Source organism: Podarcis melisellensis (genome assembly GCF_964234715.1).
Source record: "Podarcis melisellensis genome assembly, chromosome: 4".
Taxonomy (NCBI): domain Eukaryota; kingdom Metazoa; phylum Chordata; class Lepidosauria; order Squamata; family Lacertidae; genus Podarcis; species Podarcis melisellensis.
Window position 1 is genome coordinate 10,895,347 of NC_138531.1, and position 13,570 is coordinate 10,908,916.

Consider the following 13,570-nt stretch of genomic DNA (forward strand, 5'->3'; position numbering starts at 1 on the left):
CCATGCGCCATAACGATAATTAGTAATTCTAATGCATGTGTGATGAGTACTTAGTCACAAAGCCTTTTTGCCCTCTGAATGCAAAAACCAAAGCCAACTATTTGTTGTGTTGTTTCTAATAAATGGAGTGTGAGTACAAATATGCAGCTCTGACTCAGTTAACTACATGCACCTCCAAGCGTGGAACTGAATTACAGTGGTACCTCATCTAGCGTCCGCCTCGTCAAGCATCCATTCCGTCGAACGTCCACAGCAAACCCGGAAGTACCGGAACGGGTTACTTCTGGGTTTGCTGCATTCACAGAAGTGCAAACCGCTCCTCGCATGTGCGCAGACACGGCACAGCGTCTTTTTCGGCCAGCGACCAGGGCTCCGGAACGGATCCTGGTTGCAAAACAAGGTCCCATTGTAATTGTAGAATGCATAAGCTTTTATGGTCCAACATAATAAAGTCTCCTATGTATGAAAAAGCTCATTTTATAACTCTGCAGATCTTGAGATTGTAGTCTGGAAGTATCCCTCACAATTTTGATTATTTATGATCCATAGGAGTTGAAGGGAGGTAAAGAAAAACACACACACACACAAAATACAAAAGTGGCAGTAGTTCAGGTAATTCCAAATCATGAGAAATTTTTATTTTCTTTCTTAGTCTTAACATTTATTATGTGCTCCAGTGTTTGAAAATGATCGCTATGTTTTAGTCCACATCTGCTGTAAAATTTGGGGCACGGCCATTGTGAAAAGTTGAGTTATGCTGCCACAGAAATATTAGTTAATGTTTGAAACATATAAACTGCCCTAATCCCTGTTTTCTGCAGGTGGATTTTTTTGGTCCAGGAAATTCTCCTTTGTTTCTAATGCCCTTTCTGAGACTCACCTCTAGACTGAACATACTTTCTAATGAATGAAGGTTTTTTATTTTATTTTAAGCAGCAATTTCAAAAAGGAAACACTGTTAAGACTTAGTCTTCCCCTGCATTTTTTTTAACCACTGAAAGTTTTTGGTATACAAGGTGTGCTTTTAAAGGCCAGCCCCTCACTCTCAGCCTGAACTTCCTCACAGAGCTGTTATGAGGATAACATGGGAAGGAGGAGATCTGTATTTAAACCACCATGAGCCCCTTGCAGAAAAGGTGGGGTGTTAGTAACCACTGCTGCTACTATACACTTCCTAGTTGGAACTGTATGTGTCCTGGTTATACTCTACTACAGCACTGCACCAGTGGCCCTTCTTTATAATTAGGGCAATTGCTTCACTTTCTGATTCCAGCCAATTGGGACCATGCCAGTATGGAGCCAATCATGTGTAGCTGTATACGAAAGTCACAGCTCTTGAAGGGGGAGAGGAATGAATATTGGCCTCTTGCCGACAAAGCAACTGGGCAGAAACATTTGTCTTCGCATGGTGTGCTGGCAGAAAACTGCTCACCAGAACAGCATAGAAAGGAAAGAATACCAATCTGATTACGACCTGTAAAAAGAGCAAAAAGTGGACAGTGTCCTTTGGGGGGGGGCACTGATTTATGTGAAATCCGCACACATCAGTTTTGGCTCATCGGTAATAAGAACAGGTAGGGAAAGTATAGACTAGGGGTGAGGGATGTTAACTCTTGCATATAAGCATTATTTTGAAAGCAAATTAATAGGAACTGTACACTTGACTGAAGATAATGATACACCAGTGTAACAACTCGGAAAGGCATAAACTAGTTTTTGTGCTGTTGGGTATGCACAAAAAACACTTTGGAGATATTGCAGGAAAGTGAATTGCAAAGAGAGTTGTGATAAGAAGTTGGGAGAGTTTCTGTTTCTAGAACTGTATTTTGTGAAATTAGTAACAGCACCCTTGTTTGCACATTGCATTGAAGCATAGTTAGAAACAAACCTTGGTTTAACTTGAGTGAGCAGTATGATAGCCAGAACTTACTGCTGTGTGGCTTTTCCCACATCATTGGGAAAACAAGCCAGTGTCTGGCTTGTCATGACTTCTGAACTCAGGCTTATGCCTTGTTCCTCTCCCTTCATACCAAACCTTGGCTGGAAGCCTGTGTGGTTTACTCTCTCCCCTCCCCCTGCAGTCATTTGTGGCAGGAGAAAAATGAACAAGCCCCTCCCCCACTCCCCATGCCCCCTTCTTCTGCCTTGACTGGCGTAAGCTGGCAGGGTTTTCGAACTGGTTTTGCCTCAAAGGAATTCTTCCCCCTTCTCAGCCTCCATAGGATTGCTCTGTAAATATTCCAGTGCAAATACTTTTGGCTATTGGAATCTGAGATCAGCTTTGAGATCTTATGCAGTATGTAAAATTAACCGGGCGCACTGTAGATTACTTAATTAATATGTCAGACATGGTAAATCAGATTCCCAATTACTTTACGGCACCATAACATTTACCAATTCATTTACCCCCAGAACATATTTATAGGGAGAAGACCGTCAGTGCCATTTTTAAGTAAAAACTGCTGTTGTAAACTGTCTGTACACGTGGGGGGGGGAATAGTCTGATTTTCCTTCTAGATTGAACATGGTGTTGCGAACGGCACAGCTGGGGTGGCTGCCCATATTCTAGTCCACCTGATCTCTATCAAAGGCTTCCACAAGAAATATTACAGATTGTTAGAATCCCTAGCTTCAGGTTGAGCTGAAAACAGGTTGTCTGCTGAAAACAAAACAGAATAATAATAAAAATCAATTGAAGATGGGATTTTTAAAATTCACATGGGACACTAAAAGATGCTTTGGTTCCTTAGTTCTCTTGTATAGCTAGAAGCAGGGACATTGGTAGAGTTAATCTTGCTTTCCATGAAACCTGCCTTTTTATACAAAAACCAAACATTGTGTTGTAAAATTAATTCTGGCCAGTTACTTAACAAGCCAACTTCAAATCATAGGTTATGAAGCTAGCTTGTTAAACTAAGCAGATTTAAACACACAAACAGACAAACAAACAAACAAACAAACAAACAAACTAGAGAACCTGGTTTAACTGTAGTGCTAATCTGGGTATCCTTAAACTCTGCCAAAGGCATCCTTGTGACAATGAAGGAGAGGGGAGCTATCTCTTTCCTGCTTTTCTTTACAATGTTAAACCATGGTTTAGCATCATGTGTGAATGCAGCCGTTTAAGCACCCTTTTTTGCTTTATCTTTATGAATCTCCAGTCTTAACATAAATATTGCTAGACCCTTCTGATTTGGTATTAAAGCTCATGTTTAGGTCCTTAGAAAGATCTCTTTCACTCAGCCAAGAGTAGAAAAAGATGTGTGTGTTGTGTTATGTGGGTGAAATGTTTTAAAAGGAAGGGATGCCAAAATTCTGGGGCGGTGGGGGATTCTACATAACTGTGGACAACAGTTCATTACTTAGAAAACTTTGAGGCACATGACTTTGATTGTTTTAGAATGAAAAGTTGAGAGTGTTAATGTAATTATTAATTATGGTTTTTAGAATTTGTCTTAGATGGTGGAGTGGTCTTTGCTGTTTCACAGTGGCGTAGCGTGGGCGTGCAGGGGGGGGTGGCCGCACCGGGCGCAACATCTGGGGGTTAGGGTTAGGGGGCGCAAATCCACGGGTTAGGGGGTGCAAATTACTTGCCTTGCCCCGGGTGCTGACAACCCACGCTACATCACTGCTGTTTCACATTCACTGGTAAATATGGACTCTGTTACTAAATATTTGAATTGGCATATTCGCTTCTAATACTGATGAGTATAGTAATACAATGTTCTTACAATGTCATGATTCATTAGATTCTACTTACGTAGCTCTTGGTATGCCCAATCCCTTACGTTCCCTTGCTGTTTAAGTTTTGTGAGGTATTAAAGGAATTAAACAAAAATCTTTCTAATTCAACTTAAGGTGGTCAAAATAAACACTGAAAGTCATTGAGTAAGGATGTGTGTATATTTAACAGCAACCTTTGGACTCGTAGACTCTGTGCATATATTTCATGCTAATTAATTCATACTCATTAAGTCTAGTTCTGGTTTTGCTTGCATAACACTGGTTTGAATAGTACATAAACCGGAGTGGCAGGCATGTAAATAATGGTAGAAAACAGTCCAAAATATGTGATGGAAGATTGAATCTTCCTATGGCCTGGAGAAACTCCTGTAGTTTTTGCACCATAAACTAAGTGTTCTAATTTAGTTTAGGCTTCCTCTTCAAACCTAACCTCCCGCCCACCCCGCCTCTCTGGTTGAATGTTAAAGATGTGCCATAACTTGTATTTCTGATACTACGTAAAAGCTGTTTGTCCTAGCCGAATAATGCAATGTTGGTACTTTGGGGTGTGCATGCTGGAATTTATATTTGTTACGTAAGGAGAACGTATGACTCCCCTCATAAGTATTTGTTTAAACAATAAAGAAAGCAAATATACTGAAGAGCTGGGAGGGTTCTGCCCAGATAGAATTAACAGGAAGCCAAGGGTTTTAAACTTTGTTTCCTACATAATAGATCTACGCTCTCTCTTGAGGATTTAAGTTGGTTTTAATGTAACCAGTGTATACTTGGATAGAATCAAAACAAGTTGTCCCATAATTTGAAGGATGACTTTTCTCTTAAAATCACATGGAGCCTATCATGGGTAAATCTGGCTGCTGGAATAATCCTCCTTCATCCGCTTCTGCCCTTCTTTTCTGGACTCGCAATTCAATAATTGGAATGGGTGGAGAAATACAGCTTTTGGCACTCATATATGCAATTATACAAGCACACAAGAGCGAAATTGTAGGTCTTGGTAAATAATAATCCTGTGTGTTGGGGAGTCAGCATTAACAATGTAGCAAAACCATGGAGGGATATCTCGAAATATTGTGGGGAATAGGTGACAGTAGTAGCTCTGTGTGCACAGAATCCTAGAGTTGGGAGGGACCCCGAGGGACATCTAGTCCAACCCCCTGCAATGAAGGAATCTCAACTAGATCATACATGAGAAGGCCATCCAACCTCTGCTTAAAAACCTCCAAGGAAGGAGAGTCTGCCACCTTTTGTGGAAGTGTGTTCCACTGTCGAACAGCTCTTACTGTCAGAAAGTTCTTCCTATTGTTTAGTCAGAATCTCCCTTCTTGCAACTTGAATCCATCGGTTTGGGTCCTGGCCTCTGGAGAAGATGAAAACAAGCTTGAAGAGGGCTATAATATCTCCTCTCAGTCTCCTCTTTACCAGCAGGATTTTATGGGCTTAGTAGACTGCATGCGGATCAGCCCCTTCACCCAATTTAATAATAATAATAATAATAATAATAATAATAATAATAATAATAATAATAATAAAAAATAATTTATTTATACCCCGCCCTCCCTGGCCAGAGCCAGGCTCAGGGCAGCTAACACCAATAAAATCACAGTAAAAACATAATGGGGAAAGAGAGGGGGCAGGGAAACACAATTTAAAATACTGGTTAAAATGCAATTTAAAATGCAGCCTCATTTTAAAGTAGCCGATAAATCAAGACCATAAGGGGAGGGAAACATAAGGGTCAGACCGAGTCCAAACCAAAGGCCAGGCGGAACAGCTCTGTCTTGCAGGCCCTGCGGAAAGATATCAAATCCCGCAGGGCCCTAGTCTCTTGTGACAGAGCGTTCCAGCAAGTCGGGGACAGTACTGAAAAGGCCCTGGTCCTAGTTGAGAGCAATCTAACCACTCTGCAACCTGGGACCTCCAAAATGTTGTCATTTGTGGACCTTAAGGTCCTCCATGAGGCATACCAGGAGAGGCGGTCCCATAAGTATGTGGGTCCTAGGCCGCATAGGGCTTTTAAGGTAAAAACCAGAACAGAGCACAATTTTGCATAGGTTTTGCATTATATGCAAATATATGTTGTCTTTCACAGGGCCTCAAAGATAAACCTCTCACAAGCAATAAGAATGTGAACAGGTGAGGCTTTTCTCAATTATAGTTTCATAGTACAAAATACTTTAACCCATTCTATTTCTGCCTACCACCTGGCTGTTAGAACTAGAAGAGCACTGTTCTCCCCAAGTGCCAACTCTAAGCCGTTCAAAGAACTCAAGTTTCATGAGTTGCAAACCAGGTAGGTTATACTAAGTCAGGGGTAGTTAGCCTTTTGGGCTCCATACGCCAGATCATTATGAGATCCTAGCTTTGTAGGTCAAACTTGACATGTGGGCAGGGTCTGGCATCACTATGATTGAGTGCTTGAGGCCTTTTTTTGGTGCTTTAAAGTGACTTGCTCATGCAGCCGATCCAGCTGGCTTGGCTCTACCGCACATCAGCTGATGGGTGGTAATGCTGAAGTCTACTTTCCGCAGGCACTGGCTGCACAAGTGAGTTCCTGCAGGGTACTTGCTAGCACATCCAGTTTAGCTGATGGGTGATAAGCCAAAGACATACTTTTCAGGCTCCTGATTGTATTCTGGCAGCTGCACCTCCCCCTGCCCCACACATGATGTATGACATCAAGTTTGAGGCAGGTGGGCATGGCTTGTGGAAAACAGCCAGAGATTCTGCACCCTTACCGTATGTCTTTCCTCAGTTTGATCTTAGACTGGCAATACCACACGTAGCGGAAGGTCAGGCACATCGTGGTTGGGGCTGAGTGGGTGCGGCAGGAGATCAAAAAGCATTTAATATTTATAGCAAGATTCAGATGCCCATACTTGGGTAAATTCAAGAGTAAACTGTTAAGAAGTAAGCAGTATAGTTGAAAAGCATTGTTGTGGTTATTCATCCTCTTCCTGATAACTACAACAGTGTTATCTGCACAGGTCAGACAACTGCTCATTCCCCAACCCCTTCTTTTTTTGTTAACAAAAGGGACTTGAGTCTTTGACATGAATGCCCCTTTTTGTGTTTATAGGATCAGGAACAGCCCACTGCAAGAATACATCCATTCTCCTCCCCCCCCCCATGGGAGGAAATAAGCTGATCACACGCTGCATTTGTAGCTGCATTTCCCAATGAAAGAAAAAAGAAAAAAGAAAGAAAGAGGGAGGGAGAGGGAAGTCCCAGTATGCCAAGAGACTTGATGGCAACATCGGTCTGCACTGCAGGGTTGTCATATACATTTAGGGCCTCACCCTGGGCTGGCAAAACATTAGTATAGCAACACTGAGCTACTTTGCACGACTGATGTAACCCATGATTTACCCACCACAGCCATTTCTCTCCCCCCCCAAAGTATGGTATTATAATGATGGTTTTTATCTGCATTTTAGTTGATTTTATAAGTTCAGAGCAGAGTAATTTGGGGTGTGTGTGTGACATTAACATATGAGAGTGCTGGAGGTGAAATAGTTAAACAGGTTACCCAGTCAGAACCCGGGGGGGTGGAGTCAGAGGGACTACAAAACCAGCTCTGAGAGGGGCGAAGGGAGGAGCTCATTGGGAGGTTGGTTGGAGTGGGAGTGAATTGGGATAGAGTTTGTGGGGAGGTTGAGTTAGTGTAGAGAAATAAGCTGAGTCAGGAACAGTTAGGAGCTAGGAAGACAAGTAATTATCTGAGAGGTGGTTTAGTGAGGGAGAGCAGGTAGCGGAAGTTGCTTGGAGAAACAAGATTCCTAGATCATTTAAAGTTATCTGTAGCATTTATCACTCACAGCTCTGACATTGCTTTTTGGTCAAAAGAAGTTGGTTTTATAAGGGTTAAAAACCCATGAAGTCGGGTTGTGGTTCCCCAGTCAGTACAAGGTTCTAGCGGATTATAGAATAGATTGGTGCAAAGTAAAATAATTCAGGGTTGTTGATCAAGGCGCTCAGTTAACTTCCCAATTGCCACTTAGTAATCGGGCAAATGATGCAAATATATCTGAAGAATACACTGCTAAAATCCTGAGTATCTAGTATTATTTGTGTTAAATCATTAAACCCAGAGTTATTAACACCTAAGGGTCTAGCCCAGAGGTTGCCAACTCAGAGCCCCAGATTTTGAACTATTTTTTAAAGCCAATCTGTAGCTTTACCTATTTATTAAACCTAGTGAAGGAAATCAGAGCTGCAAATGGTGAGACATTTGGACACCAAAGCTATAGGAATCCCTGTGGCCCCCAAGAGCTGCTGTTTTCGCATCCCTTCTTGTGCACTTTTCCTGTATCTGTCCCATTCCTAGGCAGAAATTCAGCAGGTTAAACCTTTCCTCATATGTATATAAAATTATGGGAAAAAATCACTGTGATTGTACTTTTTCTAATTTTGTGTTATGCCGCGCCACCCATGGCAGATGTTCTGTGAGTGGTGCCCCAGCGCTGCCTCAAAATCCAAAAAGATTGGCGACTCTTGATGTTGCCCCTTATGATCCTACACAGCAACTCCATATTTAACCAGGGCGATGGTGGATGAAACAACAGTATGTGCCACGTTTCGTAGGAAGGGTTGACACTGTTGATATATTTCACTGGAAGTTCTCCCTTGCTATCGCTTTCAGATATCTCTTTCCTCCCATTATGCTATTCTTGAAGCACCTAGCCGAAGAGCAGGCACTTTAAAAGCTTTGGATTGCTTATGTCACAATCATAGACATGTATATTTCCATTCTGTTTCCCTTCCTGGGTGCTATTTTTACTAGGTATCTTTTGGAATGTACGGGCAGAAATTCTTTGGCCACTTTGGATGACGGGTTTTAACGTGGACCAGCCAGGCACTGTCATAAGTACACATGTAATTTAAACAAAAAAGTGAGGACACGAACTGCAAAGTCTCCCTGTAGCTTTCGGTGCATGACTCAAGCAGCTGGCCGAGAGCAGGTGTAGTTAAGTCAGTGCTAAACCACACCTATGTTTTCCAGCTTGCCCAATGAAAACCACAGATTTGTGCTGTGTCTTTTTGCTCTTGCCTTTCATTTGCTTCTCCTCGTATTAGCTTGCTCGGTAACCAAAGCCAGATTCCAGGTGCATTATTCTATGATCAATCTGTAATCATAGAAACAGAGTTCCTCCTCTTAATTCCTCCGTTGCCAACCATTTCTGGGTGGGTGAATGTCAGTAGCTGTAGTTATTTTTAAATGTGAGAGGTGAGGCTTGTCATGCAAAGCTGAAAAGAGGGCGTTTGTTTGCAGAGCTGACATCAAAGTGTAGATTGCTGCTTACTGGCTGAGCATTTTTGCTTTTGTACCTGCTAATCTTTAACGTGGTCTGTCAGTCACAGAGACCATTGCTTAACCAGAGGATTCATATGAAATATTGCTAGCATTTATGATCCAGAAGATTGGCATTCTGTTTCTCCGCATACTGGACTTTGAAACTTCGGCTAAGCAGCTTGCAATCCTTTGCTTCACGTTGCTCAACTAAGCAATTGCTTTCCACTTCTCTTCACAGGATAATATAAATGTGTTTTTGAAAGCTTGTGAAAATCTTGGATTAAAAGAAGCTCAGCTTTTTCATCCTGGTGACCTTCAAGATCTATCTAATCGAGTTACTGTCAAGTAAGTATCCTGTGTTTTTATCAGTTGACTTTTAAGAATATTCAAATGTGACTTCTGTGGTGCTGCTGTTCATGTATATAGGGATTTTATATAATGTTTCCTTTGTCTGTTCAGTGTGGAAGCTGTAAGACTTCTTTAGATCCTCAAGCCTGTAAAAGCTGGGATTTAATTTGCGTCCATTTTTCTGGAGCAACTACCTTGGTACATTTTGTTTTTAAGTATTTGCTGACATTTAAAATGTGCCAAGCTGCTTTACTAATTAATGGCTGCATCGCTTGAAGATGCAAAGTTGAATGTTCAACAGTTGTTAAATGTGAAAGTAAAAATGGAAGCTTGTAATTACCAGAAGGGTATTCTCTCTGTGTGTTTGCTATGCATGCATGTACCCACCTTTGGTCTAGCATTCAGATCTTGAAATCTCCTAACTGGAGAGCTGAACCCAAGGGACATACTGTGTTGCCTGTGGATATTCTGCTAAAATGTTGTGTGATACATTACTAACAGAGGTAATATTGTGTAGTGCAGAGTTGGGCAGACTGCAGGCTTGTCATATATCTACTTTGCTTGTTTTTACTAAACAACACCCCACCCCCAAGATTTAACAACCAGGTGCAAAGGACATAGATTTTAGAATAAAAGAACTGGGTGCTTCTGAGCATATGCGGAGCCTAGGAACTTTTCAGCACCTGAACTGAACTTGTAGTCCTTTCATGAAAAAACTCCACTGTTACCCCAAGCTTTCTTCTCTTCAGCTACCTAATTCAAGATGAGGAGGAAGCATATTTTTTTAAAAAAATGACATTGTTAAACAATTGTTCACAGAAATCCCTGGTGAGCCACTGCAGGTTACCCAGAGATCTACCAGAAGGTTCTGATCTGCCCAGCCTTGTTAAAGTGACTAAGATTATGTGTTGTGAACTTAGAAGTCATTGATTCCATTTTTCCTAAGCAGTTCATTGATCAAAGGTTGTGTTAAGCTACTAAATCTTGGCCACAGTGACCCATCTGTAATATCAGGTTGATAACAGTGCCCTGCCATAAAAGCTGATATATGAATTACTGAAAACAATATATATGAAGCATTTGAGAGTGTTGAGAGTACTATATAATAATGACAATAATAAAGAATAATTTCATTATTCCTGAGGGCAGTCTTTCTCACTATTAGAATAGGTTAGAGAAGTCTTAGTGTTTGCAGTAGCAGAGAGAAACTATTCTCATGAAAAGGAAAGCTAAGTACAGTGTGTTCAGGCTATGTATAATTGCTATTATTATAGTCTGTTTCACGAGATAATATAAATGTTAGGTCTTGAACAAATTATTCATTGCTTTCTATAATCTTGGAACTGCCAGAGCTTGCTTTACTATACGGCCAGGAGTTTCACTGAAGACAAAGTCCTTAAAACGTTGCCAAGAATTTTGTCGTTAACAAGTGTTACTAAGGTAAATACAGCATACAGGAAGTGTTTCCTGGGCTGTTAACCTGTGCTAGTGGTTACAGGTTGTGGAGAAGTAGGTAGGGCAGTAATAAACAAGGCAAGAATGCAAGGATTCAGAGAAACCTTTACCCTTGGTCTTTCAGGCCATTTGAGAAGGGCAATATGTGTGTAAATGCAGTTGCCAAGAATGTTAGTTTAAGAATGGTAAACACTGTTGTGAAATCAGCATTACTAAGCCTGCAGCAACCTCTACGAAAACTCTACGAATCAAAACCAGCGCTGCAAAAAACCATTTTGTTGATCGATCGGATGATATGTGTAAGAGGTTATCTCCAGGTGGCCAACCAAGAGAGACTATTGTGCAGGTTCCTGTTCTGAAGGTTGGCTCTCTCTGCTGTAAAGGCAAAGCAATGATTCTGCAGACAAACTCCCTGAATCCTCTGGAGGCAGCGAATGGGACTGTTCCCTCCATCAGCCTTCCTGGGTCTTGGTGTGGCCCATTCTGAAAAGCATCCTGGTAGTGGTGGAAGATGCCTTGTGTTCATTCCTCTTTAGCAAAGGGTTTCCCAAACCTCGTGAGTTCATTGACCCCTTGATAAGCTTATAAAGCTGTCATTGACACTAACCCAAATGTAAATGAAATTAAGTCAAGAAATACCCTCCATTCCTCACTGGCAATGAAGGTGTACTCTATACATGTCCATGCCCTTTGTTTCCGAGACTCAGAGTTCCCAGTTATTATTATTTTTTGAACTGTGTCCTGTAATTACCACTCACCCATTAAAGCGGTGGGTGTTGTTTGCGACCTGGCACGGGCTTCCTGAGCCTGGGTGACACCCCCCTTTTTGCTTGCTGGCCATCGCTACGCCCCCTCCCTGGCTAGCCAATTAGCTGCTGGCTGGGGGCGGAGCAAGGGCCAGGTAGGGAAGGCTCCAGCCGACCACCTCTCCCTTTCAGTCTCTAGGTCTTTATTCACCCCTTCACAGACCCATTGACACTGGGGGGTCAATATCAACCACTTTAGGAAGCCCTGCTCTAACAGGAGCAGACTAGGAAAAGGCACATCCTTCTAACTGTGCTGCAAATGCTGTAGAACTGTCCCTTGTGTTTTCTGTTGTCCCACATCCCAAAGAGGGATGAGTTCTGTTACCTCAGCTGTGATTGTCTGGCTGCCTGATGGAGAGTGAGGGGAAACCAAGCTTGGTCTCTGTCATGATATAGATGCTGCCCTTGGGTCCAGAGTCTCTGTCCCCCCACCCGGAGCTTTAAGTATGGAGAATAGAAAGGAAGCAGCTACCATTGATGCCAGCCCATAGCTTGGCAGTAATGGCAATTGCCCCTCCTTCCTGCTGTGTCATGTCTTCTAGGACTTGAAGAGAAATGGAGATCTTCAGGAGTAGGGGGTGGAGGGGAGACTCTCCATGAATGGATTGGGGGTGGATGATTGACTTTCGCCTGATTATTTGCAAGGTTTCCCTGGATTCCTTTAAATAAAGTTATAGGAGTTTTCCCTTGTCAAGAAATGTTATGATACCCCTTCCACTACCACACAAACATTGTATATCGTCATGAATCCTGTGGCCAACATTGTGGCACTTGTCACAGTGGCCTAATGAAACTTAAATAATTCTGTTCATGAATAGTAAAGCTGAGTTCAGTTAATAAAAATTTTGTGATTTGCTGTTTGTGTAGCCGGTTCCTTTTAGGTTTGCAAAGATATTGATTAGCTTCCTAAAAACAAAAATATACTGCAGCAAAGCAACAATAAACCACACCACCTCTACAGTCTTCAGTGGTTGTTTTCCTGCTGGAAGGTGACATGAGCTCATCTTCAGCTATAGTCACTAGGATATGTAATGAACTGAAACTGAGATCAGATAGTTTAAAAGGAAACAGTTGTGCAAGATATTCCTGAAAACTACTGTATAAGCATGAACTCTAGTCCAAAATGAGCAACAGGGATATGTAGTAATTGGCAGTGAAATTAATGGTGGAATGGTAGCTCAATTTGAGAACTGCTGTTATCATTTTGGTATCTCTTACAGTTCTTGGAGTAAGAACTAACAGACATTATGATGAGCTCGACATCAGAGTCACTAATAAATATTATTTTCTTCATTAGTTAAGCTGATTTATAATTACAGCAAACAATGTCTAGTAGCTGCTATCAAATGCAAAACAACAACAACAACGCGCTACAATTAACAATTAATGATTTGTGCAAAGATTGTTTGCACAACCCGGACTAAGGCAAATAAATATATAATCAGCAGTGGACTAGTCCCAACATGAGACAGTTACCTTCAGTTATTGACAGATCATACTATCAATGAAAGCATCATTACCCAAGGGACACTACCTCCTGAGAAGATTCTTTGTCCTGGTCCTAGAGAAACAAAAGCACTATCACAGCTCCCATTAACTTAATTAGAATTTGCACAGCATCATGATGTATGTATGAGAAGTCGTGTAAGAAAATGACATGTCTGTGTCTCTTAATTGGAGCTTTCAAGCATGTCACAAACCTGTCTGGTGTTCAGCTTTAAATCATGATTTAAATTGGAGGGAGGGACAGTTACATACGAAATACCCATTTTAGAGTAACACCACATCCAAACCATACTTTTAAACATTCTTATACACCTCTAACAGTTATGGCTACCCCCAATTAATCCTATGAACTGTAGTTTGTAAAGGGTGCTGAGAGTTTTTAGGAGAGTGTTAACCAATATCAGTTCACAGTACTTTA

The 13,570-nt window shown here is 41.6% G+C and overlaps 1 protein-coding gene across 11 annotated transcripts in view; it reads left to right on the plus strand.

The window, feature by feature from the left end:
• The window catches only part of LMO7 (LIM domain 7), a 142,797-nt gene that overhangs the window by 55,859 nt on the left and 73,368 nt on the right, over positions 1-13,570 (plus strand). For 10 of the 11 annotated variants that reach the window (XM_081907266.1, XM_081907270.1, XM_081907269.1 and 7 more), the window contains exon 4: positions 9,276-9,382. In XM_081907266.1, coding sequence (XP_081763392.1) covers positions 9,276-9,382 — 107 coding nt within the window. Of the gene's footprint in view, positions 1-8,830; positions 8,850-9,275; positions 9,383-13,570 lie in introns of those variants that run through there. The other variant, XM_081907275.1, reaches the window with a different exon arrangement.